The sequence below is a fragment of the Muscardinus avellanarius genome (assembly GCF_963383645.1).
Source record: "Muscardinus avellanarius genome assembly, chromosome: 11".
Taxonomy (NCBI): domain Eukaryota; kingdom Metazoa; phylum Chordata; class Mammalia; order Rodentia; family Gliridae; genus Muscardinus; species Muscardinus avellanarius.
In genome coordinates this window covers 51,368,468-51,384,734 of record NC_137797.1, presented here as the reverse complement: position 1 = coordinate 51,384,734, position 16,267 = coordinate 51,368,468, and the positions used below count along the sequence as shown (strand labels likewise).

At 40.8% G+C, this 16,267-nt stretch overlaps 1 protein-coding gene across 1 annotated transcript in view; it reads left to right on the top strand.

Annotated features, from left to right (window-relative positions):
* The window catches only part of MYRFL (myelin regulatory factor like), a gene marked incomplete at both ends in the record, with an annotated part of 137,965 nt that overhangs the window by 105,124 nt on the left and 16,574 nt on the right, over positions 1-16,267 (top strand). The window contains 5 exons of the mRNA XM_080706047.1: positions 7,795-7,958; positions 8,602-8,665; positions 13,090-13,175; positions 15,983-16,057; positions 16,134-16,186. Of these exons, the coding sequence (XP_080562173.1) occupies positions 7,795-7,958; positions 8,602-8,665; positions 13,090-13,175; positions 15,983-16,057; positions 16,134-16,186 (442 nt within the window). The remainder of the gene's footprint in view (positions 1-7,794; positions 7,959-8,601; positions 8,666-13,089; positions 13,176-15,982; positions 16,058-16,133; positions 16,187-16,267) is intronic.

Below are 16,267 nucleotides of genomic sequence, written 5' to 3'. Positions count from 1 at the left end.
AATAGTGTGTGTGTGTGTTTGTGTGTGTGTGTGTGTGTGTGTGTTACTGGGGCTTGAAACCAGAGGCATTCTATCTCTAAGCTATACCCTAAGCCCCTTTTATTTGTTTGTTTATTTTGAAACAGAGTCTTTTTAGATTGATGAGAATCTTGCTACATTACTGAGACTGGCCTCCAACCTGTGATCCTCCTGTCTCAGTCTTCCAAGTACTGGGATTACAGGTATATGCCATCAGGTTTGGCTAAGAAATAGATTTTAAAAATAATTTTATTGGTACAATATGCTTATATACTGTAGTGAGACTCAGAGAGATATGTTCATAACTGCACATGAGCTCTCTTGGTATGGTTTCTCCTAACCCCATCCTGTTATCTCCCTCCCCCATTTCCTTACGGGATAGTAAGGTTGCTATTTTCACATATGAACATAATATCATTTGGTCTGTTTCTGCCCTCAAATCTTTGTTCTCTTTCCTCCTTTTTTTCCCAATCCCTTTCCACTATTCTACTAGTCTTTCTCCTTATTATCACGATGTCCTTCCAACCCCCGTTTCCTCTCCAGCTTCTACATATGAGAGAATACACATGGCCCTTGGCTTTCTGAGATTGGCTGATCTCACTTAGCATACTGCTCTCTGGTTTCATCCATTTCCCTGCAAATGACATAATTTTATTATGCACGTATAATTTTAAACAATTTTATGCAGCTCATACTTTTCCCATGTAAGGCAGAGGTTGATCTCTGACATCCCTGAGAATGAGCCCAGGGACTCCCTATTTGCATGAGAAATAGGCTTGAGAGAAAAGCCTTCCTCCAGGGACCTGATGGAAAGGCATCTGGAAGCCAGAGCTTCCACATCATCTCAACAGCCTGCTTTTCTCATTTGGGGATTCTTTTTTTTTTTTTTTTTAAATCTATGTCAGGGCCTGGTGAGCTCTCTACAAAATAAACTCTTGGACAGAGATCTAAAGCTGAGTTTGTTCAAAGCCCAAACAATTGCCAGACACACCCATCGGGTAAAGACAGTTTCTCTCCCCTTGGCAATCGTTTTTTTACAATACTCAAATACAGGCTGTTTTATTCCCATGGTTTTATTTTAAAACATCAGTCCATGCAGCATCAGGTGCAACATCTGCCAGAAAGTGATATTTTTTGAGTCTGCATCTCACTTTTATTGGGAAAGGGCTGGTGATGTCAATTTCTCCCAGCTTTCTTTGAGAACAAATTCAGGTACCTCATTCGGTGCTGTTGGATAGAGGCTAAACTGTAGTTCCAAAAAGAGAGGAGAAATTAACTGCGTTGGTGGTTGTGTCTCAGTGTTGTGAACTAATTATCCTCAGATCTGCAAGGGTCCAAGGAACGGCGGAAGCTGAGTCTGAGTTTCTTGGTGGTAGGCTAGGGACTGAGGGGTTTTTAATCTGTGTTCTGAATCAGTTCCCTGCTGTAGGGAAGGAACTTGCTGGCTGTAGTCAAATTTTCTGGGTCAAGTTTGTAGTCAAGTTAGAATCAAATCACTAATGTTTTACACTGAAAATGATAAACAGTACTGTTGCTAATTCACCTGCATTCCCATGGACATTTTATAACCTGGAAAGGGAAGGTGGATCTTATGTATTTATTTCTTACTTCTCTGAGAGAAATCTCAGAAAAAAGAATGAACTGGAAGTTAGCGACTCTGTTTTATTAGAAATCACTGTGAGACTATTTGCATTAGTCAGATTTTCATTGCTGTGACAAAAATACCTGATAAGAACAACTGAGAGGAGGAAAAGATTATTTGGGCTCATGGTTTCAGAGGTTCTAATCCATGATTGACCAGCTTCATTGCTCTGGGCCTGAGGGAAGGCAGAGCATCCTGGCCATGGATCATGGAGGAGGAGAGCTGCTCAATTAATGGCCATCTGAAAGCAGAGAGACAGACAGACACCAGGGACAGATACAGTGCCCAAGGCCACACCCCCAGTGACCTACTTCCCCTAGCCATGCCCTATCTGCCTATAGTTTTCACCATTTTCCATTAAATCCATCCAAATTAGTGATCCATCAAGTGAATTAATGCACCAACAAGGTAGAGCCCTTATAATCCAGTAACTTCACCTCTGAATATTGCTGCATTGCCTAATGTGAGGTTTTGCAGGGGAACATTTCAAATCTAAACCAGGACAATATTCACATATCTAGTCATCAAATATTTACTGAATTACTAATCTGCTGGAGAATTGCCTGTGGGTGAGATGTGGCTCCTGTCGTTGGTGAGCCCCCTCTAGGTATTTTTTTTTATATAGGTAAATATGATATCAAGTGCAAGAAAGATAGGAGGAGGGGGAGGAGAGATGCTTCAGGTAGAGGGAACAGCATGTGTTAGTTCCAGAGACTACAAGAAACGTACTATGTTCAGCAAATGGTTCAAGACGGTTAGAACATGAAGTATGAAGTGGCTGTGGTGAAAGACAAGACAAGTTTTAGATAAGGGTCCCACTCTAAGCTAAGTAAAACTTCTGATTTAACAAATTTCTGTGTTGTTTTTATGTACATATACTTGCCCAACTGCCCCAAGTACTCATTTAGAAATTATGCTTGTGCCATTCCTATATATCCTGACTATAAAGCAAACATTTCAAATGGGATAAGAGATTATTGTGTGATTTCAAGCAATTACCACTTTTTTTTTCTCTGTAATGTCAGTAGTAGTTTTTGGTGGCAAAAATTGTTTTAATCATTGTTTTCCAGCACAACTGCAAAGCTATGTTTCAGCAGAAGTAGAAGGCCAGATTTTAAAATGTTAATAGCTGGACAGAGTTGAAAAATAAGGTAGATTTGAATACAAAATTCTCCATAACCAAAGATGAGGATCAAATGGGGGAACTTCTCAAAGTGCCCTGGGGTATATATATGTCCACCTCATCCCTGATGAATCCAAATTGCTACATCAGGCTTGGATGTGTGTTTTAAGAAAAAGTTTGGGTATTTGTGATGCACATTCTTGGTTAAAATCCTCTCATTGAAATTATTTTCTCTTAAATAGGAAGACACATGAACCATCTCTGCCTGTTGGACCTATCTGAAAGACATAGTGCTCATGATTTTGAGCTGAATAAATTAGAGCTTGCTTTTTATCATTACTGACAAGTAACTGGACAGTTACAGCCATTGCTCATATCTCATGGAGCAGTATTAAAAGTCCCATTGGGGAAGACATTGCAGGAAAATCTTACTGTGGTCCAGAGGGAACTTAATCATCATTCTTCATGGTCTGCTTTGGTTTGGAATCACAAATGGATATATCAAGCAAACATTTTTAAAAAGTGGCCAGTTGCCAAGAAAAAGAAATAGAATAAGTAGACAGAATAGATGGAGAGATGAGATTAGATTTGGGAGCTTTAGGACATGGAACTAATCGCACTGCATGATAGATTGCCTGTCTGGGGGTGGGGCCCGGGGAGGGGTTAGAGAGGATGATTAGGCTTCTGTTCTGGACTACTGGGTGGATCATGAGATCCACTGTAAATAATTCAGTTATAATTATAGCATAAGGTTTCCTACAATATAACAGTAAATGACCGTATGACATTTACTAAGATTTAGATTAGAATCAAAGAATGCTATTCTTATCTTCATGATTTCTGTACCAGAATTAAGAACAATTTGATGTTTTTTTTTTTTTTTTCAGGTCTGGGGATGAAACCCAGGGGCATTTGAGCTCCGAGCTACACCCTCTGCCCTATTTCTTATTTTGAAACAGGGTCTCACTAAGTTGCAGAGGGCCTCACTAAGTAGCTGAGGCTGTCCGCAAACCATGATCAACCTCCTGAATGCTGGGATTACAAGCGTGTGCCACTACACCCGGATTTTGATGGTTTTTTGCCAGGAGATTTTTTTCTTTTTTGTTTTGTAATATATTTATTTTTAACATCTTTTAAATAAAATTTCAAATGTATACAAAATTAGAATAAGAATGAAATCCCATGTATGTTTCATTCAAATTTCAAAGTCATAATTCTTGTCTAATATTATTTTATGTAAGTCCTCCACCAACTAGATTTTTTTGTGTGTGGTACTGGGGGGGGTGGAACCCAGGGGCTTTTCTACCTCCGGGCTATACTCCCAGACCTATTTTATACTTTATTTGGAAACAGGGTCTCACTAAGTTGCTGAGAGCCTCACTAAGTAGCTGAGGCTGGCTTCGAACCTGTGCAGTCTTCCTGTCTCAGCCTCCCAAGTGCTGGGATTACAAGTGTGCACCACCACACCCGGCTCAACTATATTATTTAAAGCAAACTCCAGCATTGCTGTGGTTTGGTTCTTAAACATCCCCAAAGGCCCATGTGTTGATGTCTTGGTCACTAGCTTGTACTTCTACTGGGAGGTGGTGAAACCTTTAGGAAGTGGGTCCTAGTGGAAGGAAGTTAGATCATTGAGGATGTGTCCTTGAAAAGCATATTGGACCCCAAACTCCCTTCTCTTTTCTCTTTTTGCTTTCTGACTACCATGAGGTGGGCAGCTTAGCTCTAGCAACATTTAAATCACTTCTCTCTGTGAAGGTAAATCAGAAACTCCATACCAAATTGCTTTGTTTGTTTGCCTTTGCTTTTTATTTTTAGGGGCTGCTTTGTGATTTAATTAGGTTTTATAATTCTTTTAAAACCCCACATTATTTTAAAGGCAAATTTATAAAGAAAGGTACATTCAGAGAGCCTGCCTTGTATTCATTTCATCCACCCTGTTTCTTCCTTCCCATTATGTATAAAACATTTAAATTAGTTTTTTTTCTTTTTTCAATGTAAGAAAATATGTGTATATTTTTGTATATTCCTTTTTTCTTAGAAAAGAAGGTATCACAGTGTAAACACATTTCTGCACCTGTTGTTTTTCTTATTCTATATCCTAGACCTGCCCCATACCAGAATATAGAGATATTCCCCAGTCCTTTTTTATTTTTATTTTTTAGTACTGGGGATGGAATCCAGGGGCATTATACCTCCGAACTACACCCCCAATCCTATTTTTAATTATTTATTTTGAAACCGGGTCTCACTGAGTTGCAAAGAGCCTCACTAAGTAGCTGAGGCTGTCCTTGAACCACAATCCTCCTGTCTCAGCCTCCCGAATGCTGGGGTTACAAGTGTGCACCACCACGCCCGGCTCCCCAGTCCTTTTTATAATTGCATACTTCCTGCTGTGAATATACCACTATTTATTATCAACTTCCTTATTGATGAACATTTGGATTAATTTTAGTCTCCTCCTTCTCCTCTTCCTTCTCCTCGTTCTTCTCTTCCTCTTCCTCCTCCAGATCTATGGAATAGATGTCTAGAAATGGGATTACTGGCTTAAAAATTAAAAAAAAATGTAATTTTGGTGGATATTGCTAAATTCCTGTCCATAGTGATTTCAATCTGTGGGTTTTGATTTTGCTTTTGGTGAAAAACACCTGGTAAGCCTTTAGGCAAAACATAGTTTTTTTGAGAATTCAATACAGAGATGTCTTTTTTTTTTTTTTCTTTTTTATAAAGCAAGTCTAGACCTCAGGGATCCAGGTTTGGTTATTGTGTTCCCTCTTTCCGGATAGGAAAGTCTTCTGACCCAGCACCCTTCAGTTCACTTTCCTGTTTTTCCTGCACATTTCCCATAGGCAAAGACATGTGCTAAATATGCAAGTAATTACTATAGTGGTGCCCCTACAAACGTACTCTTTGGGTGGGGAGACAGGTTCATAACACCTCAAAAAACACAAATGAGCAAGTGACCAAATCGAGGCTGCTCAGAGGATACTGCAGAGGAGAAGGGAGTCCTGGCAGTGGCCTCTGGGCAGCGCCTGGGAACTCTAGGACTGGCCTCGAGAAAGACATTTTACCAGAGGTTACTACTGGAATAGGTCTCGGACTCAGAATGTGGGATGCTCAGGGGTTAGATCTCTGTTCCTGGGAGTTCAAGAGAGTCCTCCAATGTTTCACAAGACATATCTGTCTTTAAACTTCTCAAGCTAAGCCTTAAATATGTAATGTTCAGCTTTTGATTATATTCTGAGTAATTGCTTCCCCATGTTTAAAACCCTTAAAACTTCTGTTTCCATGATGAGAATCTCAAAAGACACACAGTCCTGAGTTTGACCTCTCAAACACAAATGGTCTGGAGTCATTGACCGCAGGATCCCCACTTTACAGTAGTCAGCCAGCCTCTGGGAGGCCCAGAGAGTGCTTTGGGATTCTGTACATTTTATGAAGAGAAAGAAAGAGAAGGAGAAGTTATGGGGTCAGGGTAGGATTTGACAAGAGCCTCGCAGTTTGTTGTTTTGTTTTTTATTGTGGCTGAGAGAGAGATGCACGTAGTCATCTGACGATTGAAGTGTGTGGGTGGAGGAAAGAATGGCTTGGGCTCTCAGGATTGAATGGGTTCTTTCCCTTTCTGATGTGTCAGTGAGAAGAATTAAGTGCTTTTAAAAAAATTTTGGGGGGGGGAGTTAGGTTAACATATAAATTGTCACAATAGTTCATGAGATGTTTAAATGGATATTTATACCTCAAGACTTAGCCAAGATGAAGAAACTGAAAGTCAAAGAACTTATTACATGTGACTGAAGGCTTCAGTAGCCAAGATTCAGAAAAAAACAAGAGGATTTGACTCATATTTTACCAGGGAGAGCTAAACTCACATCTTTTGGGGATTTAGGGATGAACACACAAATCAATGTCTGGAAGCCTGTTCTGCTGTTTTTATGCATCTTAAATAAAGCATTAACAAAAATATATTAGATAAAAAATTTAATACTAGATAGTCACACTTCATGTTGCACAGGTGAACTAAAAAGTATTTTCATTTTCTGCAAGTTCCTCAAAATGGGTGTACATGAGTATTTATTTATTTATTTATTTATTTATTTATTTATTTATTTATTTTTGGTGGTACTGAGGTTCCTAAAAACCCTTCTACCTCCAGGCTACACTCCCAGACCTATTAATATTTTATTTGGAAACAGGATCTCTTAAGCCAGCAAGGCTGGCTTCGAACCTGTGCGATCCTCCTGTCTCCGTCTCCCAAGTGCGGGGATTACAAGTGTGCGCCACCACGCTTGGCATACATGAGTTTTCTTTTCTTTTTTTTTTTTTTTGCGGGTCTGGGATGGAACCCAGGGGTTATTTGACCTCCTAGCTACACCCCATGCCCTGTTTTTTATTCTTTATTTTGAAACAGAGTCTCACTAATTTGCAGAGAGCCTCACTAAGTATCTGAGGCTGTCCACAAACCGCAATCCTCTGGTCTCAGCCTCCCAAATGCTGGGATTACAAGCGCGCGCCACCACGCCCGGCTTCCCATACATGAGTTTTTAAATTAAGAAAGATTATAAGTACTTAACAAATATAAATAAATGAAACCATTCTTTAAAATAAATAAAAGTAAATATAAGCCGGGCGTGGTAGCGCATGCTTGGGAGGTGGAGACAGGAGGATCCTGAAGGTTCGAAGGATATATATATATATATCATAGTAGCCATTAAAAATAAATATTTGGATTCCAAGGTTGACAATGACCTTCCGTTCCATTCTCTCTCTTGGGTTACAAGGACATATTTCTATTTTATTGCAAATGAGACAGAAGCAGTTTTACTGCACAGCTAGTAGTTTAGCGAGGCTGGTTTAAGTTTTAGACCGCTCCAGATTGATCTCAAATGCACTTGAGGTTGTTGAGTTTCTAACCCCATTTTCATGAGATGTTCTGTCTTTGAGTGGGCTGTGGGCAGTTCCCCAGTGACGCCCAACTGTAAATTTACGCAGTCTGTATTGTTTTCCTTTTTAGGACCAGATCTTCATGGAAAATGTAGGGGCAGTGAAGCAGCTCTGCAAACTAACCAACAACCTTGAAGAAAGAATAGAAGAGTTAGAAATATGGAACAAGAAGCTGGCCAGGCTAAAGAGGCTCAGTAGTCAGAAGTCCTCTGTCAGTGAAGCCAGTTCCATCAGGTACGCCCAGCATGCGCAGCAGGTTTGGGGAAAGAAACAGTGGGCTCTTTCCATAACTAGATCAAGCCAAGGGGTCTTTTCAGTCAAGTAGTAGCCAGTAATGGCTTTCTGATAATGGATCCCTTTTTCCCCTCTTAGAATATTTTAGAACACAAATGCCTTAGGTAATTCTTTTCTTATTTTTCTCTGTGGCTGCTCTGAAAACAAAACAAAACAAAACATGAGGCATCTATTTAATAACAGTTGTTAAAAGAAGTGCTAAATTCCAGCAAAAAGATAGCTTACCCTTTAAAAAAGAGAGGTGATCATTTCTAAATTTAGAATGCCATATTTAGTCCTCAGGAGAAAGATTTTGTATTCTTTGTTTTTTGTTACTTACTTCCTAGTAAATGCATATTTCCTGAAATCTAGCTCTGAGAGAAAGAAAAATGTATCCGTTAATGCGTTTATTTATGCATACACACACACACACACACACACACACACACACACACACACCAATTGCTTTGCCTTTTCTCAAGTTTTCACTGTAAAAGAAAAGTCATATTGTTGTGTTAATAGCAGCCTGGGATTTTGTCATCTAATTTCTGGAGAGGCATTGAATAGTAATCTTTTTTTTTTTTCTCTCTCTCTCTCTTTAAAGCAAATTTAGCAGGGCTGTTAGTACATCTTCTCCAAGGAGGGCCATTCCCAAAAAATCCAACAAGGTAAGTGGACTTAAATTTATAATGAACAGAGAAGATATTTTCTATACAAAATAAAACTCTTTAAAGAAATTTACTAAGAACTGCTACCCCATTTATTTGTCAGTGGATTTCTTTTGACAAAATGGCATATCTTTTGCACTTTAGGAGTTTAAATACTAATGCTTTAATGTTACTATTTGACTTTTTTTAAGAGTAGAAGTTTAGAGAAAAGAGTCCAGAACATGTCCATTTTAGAAGTGTTATTCTGCCAGTTCTTGTTTATATTGTCCCCACCAGGTGGAATTCAATAGGCTCCACTAGCTTCCAACTAAGAGCTGTAAGATCTGTGTGTTTACCTTAACCTTAAGTCTTATCTTTGGCTTCAGAAGATCCCACAGGGACTTCAGTTCACCCTCAACTCCCTCTTTTCCCTTTGATATTTAGTACTAAATAAGCAAATGGGAAGACAGGTGTTCACTTGCTTGCAAAGGTTAAAACGAGATGGTTTCATTAATGAATAAACACAATTCATTGAGTAGGAGGATGTTTCCGGTAAAAGGTAAAGGTCAATCATATATTAACTTGAAGGATGTCCTCTTCATCAGAGACCTGTCAGTGATGGAGTAGCTACAATAGTCCCTTCCTGGCAAGATTCATGGAGACCTGTGACATTCAGCCTGCTCCTTCTGATCCACCACTAGTCCAGAGGGGACTCTTTCCAAGGGAAGAAGTGCATAACTCTAATTAATACCCTGTTAAAGGCCGATGGTGTTTGGGCTACTGCCTCAGTTTACTCTCTGCCCCTCTCACTATACCATGTCAAACTATTCTAAAAGATTCAGAAATAGTTCAACATTCTTCTAAAAAATAGCTAAATATTATGTTATGGATAAACTTCTGGGTGTACCAAAAACATAAATGTATGGATAGATACCTATGGAGATGTGTTCTGGGCAAGTTATTTACTCATATTGGGGAAAAGAGATAATTATAGTCTCTACCTTACAGAGATTGTTGCCAGGATTAAATGTGCTAAATCCTTCAGGACAGTACCCAGCACATATTGCTCAATAAACACAAAACACCAAAAACATTGTGTGGGGAAACTGCCTTTTGTATTAACAGTACCTATTAAAGGTGCCTTTTGTAGTTTGCAAAAGGATGGAAGGAATGTTATCTCTATCCCTGGCATCTCTCAGCAAACTCTGAGCTCCCATCTTACACCCAAAGTTTCTCTTTATTTTGCAGTTATCTCGAAATATCAACCAGAGCACATTAATATCCATTAGAACAGGTTCTGTGTCTGCCTTCTTTGCTCTGTGTTCCCAGGGACTAATACATAGTAGACACTCAAATAGTTTGCGTCAAATGAATTCAGGAGTGGAAAGCCCAGTCTAAAGATAGTCCCTGAATCCTCACAACTTAATTGAAAACATTAAGTGGTTCAATGTCATAGATATATAAATGGGGTGAAAGTTGGGGTGTGGATATGGTCAGGGACTTATGTAGGCATTACACTTTTTGACTCTTGAAAATCTCTGTAAGAGGTCAGTTGGAGGCAAAGACAAGTCAGATGTGGTCTCTTCTCCTAAGGAACTACAAGATATCCAAAGAAGATGGGAAGAAAATATAAAGAACAGTTGTAGCCATAAAGACCCTTTGAGTAATTACAATAATATCTAAGTTGCATAATGTTTCCTTTTTTTGTAAGAAACATAGAAAAGGAGGCAATATAGCACTGTATACAAGAGCATAGATTGTGGGGCCAAAGTTTTAAATTCCAGTCCTGGCTCTGTGACTTATTAGCTATGTGATCTTGGTGAGGCATTTAGCCTCACAGAGTTATTGAGACTGACTATGATGATTATATACATTAGTGCGTGTAAAGTACTCAAAAGAGTATATGGAACACAGAAAGTCTGGACGTGTGCTTACTGTTGTTCATGTATTCCACGAATCTAGTGCTTCTCATACTTGGGTATATAGCAGAATAGTCTAGGGGGCTTGATAACAGACAAATAAATGAGACTGTTTTGCATCCTCTATGCTGGGTTAGTAGGCCATCTCAGCTATTTTGGGAAGTTGACTTTCTCTTTGATGCCAACACTAACCCACTGGGTGACGTCTGTTCCTTGAAACCTTGAGTCATTGAAATACAAATGGGTGGCAGGAGGGTGGTCTCTTGGGTTTGGCGGGGGCTGTTTATGAGCAAAGTGCTTGTGCTTTCTCTGAGTAGGTGACATACTTTATCAGGTGGTAAGAAGCCTTTCTGGGACTGGCCTTAACTTCCACATAGCTCCCAGTGCTGGCCAAGACATTTTGCAGAAGGACCGAGGCCTCTAAATCTAGCTCTTTTCCAACTCATTGGGTCACTCTTCTTTTTTCTCTTTCTCTACCCCTAGAGGGCAGCGGGGTGATTCTGACTGTGTGCAGTGGTGGGGTGAAGTAGGAACAGTATGTGCAGGAGAAGAAAAGAGGGAAGAGATGAGCATGCGTCCACACTTCCGATTGTCTCACTTCCTAGGGAATTCCAGCCTCTATCCGCCCCAAATAAAACCCATTGAGACGGAATTTTTCAGTCTTTAAGTTTTTCCTAGACTCCATAGTAATTCTTATAAACATCCGAATTTGAGAACTATTATATTGTCAATCAGATCCACCGAATAACTCCAAATAGTAGGTATTTATTATTTTATTATTACTATTTTATTGATAAAATGAGAATAAGGGACATTTAGATGATTTTTTCAAATCTGGGGCCATTTCCCTGTGCTTGGTCAAAAGATTTTAGGGAAGATAATGGAAATTTATAGTAATCCAGCAGCTGTGAAGGGTAGGTTAGACGGGGAAACTGGTATTCTTTAAATACTACTATTTAATTTCCGACAATTGAACAAATTTCATTGAATTCCTTTCCTGTTCAACACACTTGGGACATCCTTCAAATAAGTCTAGTGAGATGTAGGAATGGTATAAACCATTGAGTCTCTGGTGTTCGGCCTGGCTTTCAGTGACACATATGGATGACTGGGTTACAATAGCCCTAAGTTTTTGTGTACTTGTAAAAAAGTTATAATTACCCCCTTTTTATATCGAAGAACAGTTATTCTAATCAGATAACAAGCCCAAGAAATACAACCAAAGACCAGTTATAAGCTCCTTCTTAATTGTCTTTACCCTCCACTATGTTTCCAATTAAAAGCATGATTCTGCTTTGAATCCCCAGAAGAAGGCAAGTATAATACTATCATTGCATTATTAGGAAGCTCATATTTAAGGACATTGTATTTAAGTGGGCAAGACCTCTTCAGCTGGATTTTCCACAAGTTCCACAGCTGTCAATTCTGCAGTTTTTAGCCCATTCCTTGTATACAGGTTTTAATAAAGGTTTGTGTCATATAGACTGTAATTTACTGATTTTCATATCTCCTATAGTATTGAACACCATCATGCTCAATAAATACTTGTTGAAAGGATATAAAAATAAATGACACAGGCCCAGAGCTGCCCTTATGAATAGGTGGAAGAATTAGATACCAATGGATTGTAAGGAGTGCTTACTTGCATTTTATGTCACAAAAATCTTTTCCATGGGTCTTGATCAACATTTTCATTGCCATGATCCAAAACACTTGACCACACAACTTAGAGGAAGGATGATTTATTTGCTCACAATTTTTGGAGATTTCAGGATTTGGTTTATGTCCAGCTGGGTCTGAGGAGCTCAGGGCATGGCAGTGGGAAGCAGAGAGAGGGAGAGAGCAAGGGTCTGCTCTCACATTATGGAGACTAGAGGCTGGAAACACACACACACACACAGAGAGAGAGAGAGAGAGAGAGAGAGAGAGAGAGAGAGAGAGAGAGAGAGAGAGGGAGAGCACGCAGAGTAAGGAGAGACCTTATATAATTTCCAAAGTCACACATCCAGAGATCACTTCATAGCAACCAAGCCCCACCTTCAGCATTTCTACCTTGTTTTTCTGAGGGCCAGGGGGACATTGTAAATCCAAATGATTACACCACGGCTGTCATGGTGCCTGAAATTCTTCCATTGAGATTTATCTTTTCACACTTTGAAGACTTTTTGATTTCTAAAAGTATTCTATGAAGAGATGGACACCTGGGTTCTGACAGTGTCTTGTCTCACAGGTTGTCATTTCTCAGGCAAGAATGAGTGCCAAATACATGGCACAGATGATCATCCTGCGGGGTGTCAGGGAAGAGAACTTGCTATGTAGCCTGGAACATCAAGGAAAGGAGGGCTCTGGGGTAGCCTCTGAGTGAATGCTGTTTTCAGAGAGACAGGGAGGAAGAGGGAGACGTGAAGGGAGGCAAGCTCAGGAAGCGTCCCCAGGGATCTGCAAGGACCCCCTGCTGGGAGCCAGCTCCTTCCTCACCCCTGACTCTGCTCGTTTATCATTGTTCATTAACGAACCTTCTTACAGGTTTATTTTTCAGGAAAAAAGTCGTCATGTCCTAACTGGGTTTTCCAGACCTTGGTTGTAATTCTTATTGCTGTGATGGCATTTTGGTAAGGAAAACTTCGATGTTGTGCTATGCCAAGCTCTTTTCTTCCTTCTCTACTTTCTCTTCTATTTGCTAACTGGGACCTTCCACTTACTTTGAAGACAAGGAGTCCTTTCAAAGGGTTTGGCCTTTGAGAGCTTAGAGATGAGGGAGCCCCTTTTAAACTCATATTTTGAAGAAACAAAGCACAACCTTTCTGCAATTCAGTGTGAGATGCAGGATTAGTTTTTTCTGTTGACTATTGTGTTTTAACAGCAACCTGTACTATAGTGTGTGTGTGTGTGTGTGTGTGTGTGTGTGTGTGTGTGTGTTTCTGAGTTTTGGAAAAAAGTCCTTTTCTTCCTGTTTGGGGACAAAGAGTAAGGAGAAAATCAGGTGTAATCAACTCTCCCTGGGCACACATACTCATTAGGATTCTCCAGTGAACAATTTTTTTTTTTGGTGGTACTGGGGTTCCTGGAAACCCGTCTACCTTGGGGCTACACTCCCAGACCTATTTTATACTTTTTATTTGGAAACAGGGTCTCTTAAGCCAGCACGGCTGGCTTCGAACCTGCGCGATCCTCCTGTCTCTGCCTCCCAAGCGTGGGTATTATAAGCGTGCGCCAACACGCCCGGCTCCAGTGAACAATTTAAAAAACAAAAAGACCACCAAGACGTATGAAAATACATTCAATACGATGAAATTGTAGCCAAATCCACTGATAAGCAAATGCAGTAGCACAGCTCACTTAGTTCTTGCTAGGCACATTGGAAGGCTTTGGGTCACTATTCTGCACAGAGGTGGGCGACATCACTCGGTAGAAGACAGGTCTTGCTCAGCCTCTGGTTTGAAGGCTCCTGCTGCTCCTGTGATGGCCCCTGGCCTTTAGCACTGGTCATCTTGCCTGTGTTCTCTGAGCCTTTACTCTTTTTTGTATTTAGCCTGACTATTCACATGGCTCTGTATTGGAAAGGACTGGCTCCTGGGCCTTGTCTTAGGGAAGACAATCATTTGCAGAGGCAGGGCACACGAAGGTCCCACGGTGCTTTCTGCCTTGATCTAAAGCAACCTCCTAGTGCAGAAAACAACCCAGGTCTTTCTGTGGCCTTCCTTCCTCTCATTATTTCTGCTTCTGGGTGTCTATGTGTCTGTCTATCTGTCTCTCTCGTTCTGGGGATTTAACCCTGGGCTCAAGCATGTTGAGCATGAGCTCCACCACTGAGTTACCTCCCTAGTATAGCATTGCTATTATTGCCCACAGTGGAAGACGCCCAACTATTCGATGCCATTACATCAAGAACTTTGCACTAGGAGACTTTGCAGTTTTCTCTCTCTCCTGAGTCCTTGTCCTCTCCTGCTGGGGCTTACATCTCAGGAGTAGACACATTTACCATTATCTAGGGCCATAGATTCTCAGCCCAATGTTAAGCTGATAGAAAATCCAATCTGAGGTGAAGGGTCTGTTTTAAAAACATTTTTATCAGATCTTGTTGATTCCAATATTGTTGACCGCTAAGACTATAAATAGCAGGTATTAGGCTTATTATCCTGTTTCTGGACCCCGGTGGCCTCAAAAAAGTCAAACTCAGGATTTGTCCCAAAGAAGAAAGCAAATGTCCACTTTATTCTGTGGTCCCAGTAGCTCTCTGGACTGTGCACTGAGGCATATGCCAAAGACAAACCCTTAAATCAGAAAAAGGATTTAAGGATTAGTAGTGAGGAGATGGAGAGTGGGTGCACAGGAGGAGTTAGGAAGACTGGACCGCAGCAAACAGTTGCCAGGGTAACACTACAAATTTTGTCCAATGCATCTCAGCACTACTTTCTCCGGTCAGGGCTGAGCCTGACAGACAGTCACCATCTGCTGATAACATTTTGGGAATTCGTTCTTCATGAGTGGAATTCAAATGTGTGTCCTATGTTTTAATGTATACTTAATGATGGGAAATCTACCACATTTGATGAGAATAAATAATGAGGAGTCGAGTTTGTAGAATCAGGGCTGAAGTTCATCTGGCAAGAAGTTGGGTGACCCCATTTCAAGCATGGTACGCGATGAAATTCTAAGGTGCTCAGTAGATTTTCTTGAGTGGCTCATGATCATTCTAAAGACACCCCCCAGAGAACACTCAGTGTTTGGGTGCACGAGTATTGCTAGGAGGATTTGTGTCCCAAAGCCCAGAACCTTTCAGGGAAACTTCCATTTGGATATATAAGTTCTGATAGTAATTGAAACTTTATTAATTTGAAGTTACATAGTGTGGAAATTAGTGCTTTATTGCATTTGTTGTACTTCCTCTGACCAGTTTGATACATACGCTCTATAAAGCTCTATAAGCAGCTGGCAGATGTCAGAGAGATGGCCAAAGGGTTCAGCGTCCACAGCTGAGTGAACCTGTGCAACTTCCATCTCCCAGCACCACGTTGCAGACAACCTCCACCAATGGATGTGAACTTTGCCCTGGCTCTGTCCTGCAAGGAGCTCAGGGCTGCCTGCAGTGATTTACATGCTTCCTCTTGTAATCTTCCACTAGTAATAGAAGCTTCTCAGGCTGCTTGCCAGGGCTGAGGGGCTGCTCTATGGAAAAATCCAGCAGCATGGTGTACCCCCAGGAGCCTCTGAGCTGCAGGAAGCCAGGAGCTGCTTCTGTCCAGGGCAGAAAAGCCCAAGGGTGCTGGTTTCCATGGTGTTTCTGTCAGCCATGGTCACCCCTCCCCCTCCTGCCCATCTGTGTGACCTGTGAGAGTGCATCTCTGGCCAGCTGGATGTGCGAGATATAAATGGAAACAAATCTGCCACATAATGCTTTTTCTTCTTTTCTTCACAGTGCCTTGATGATAGTCTCCCTATATATACTTAGCTTAAAAGATCAAGACCAACATGCCACAAGTCTCCCCTCCAGGTGAGAGTTTGGATCTTGAGTTCCTTCCGGAGAATTCCTGAAGGTCTCTCTCATTAACCATTTTATTCTCCTCCAGCAATATCACAGGCTCTCAGGAGTCAACCCTGCTGCCCACAGCCTTCCCCTCAGGTAAACGCTTTGCATTTCTCCCCCTGGAACCCAGCCTGTGTCTCCTGTGAACTGTCAGAAGAAACCAGTCTTTCCGGTTAA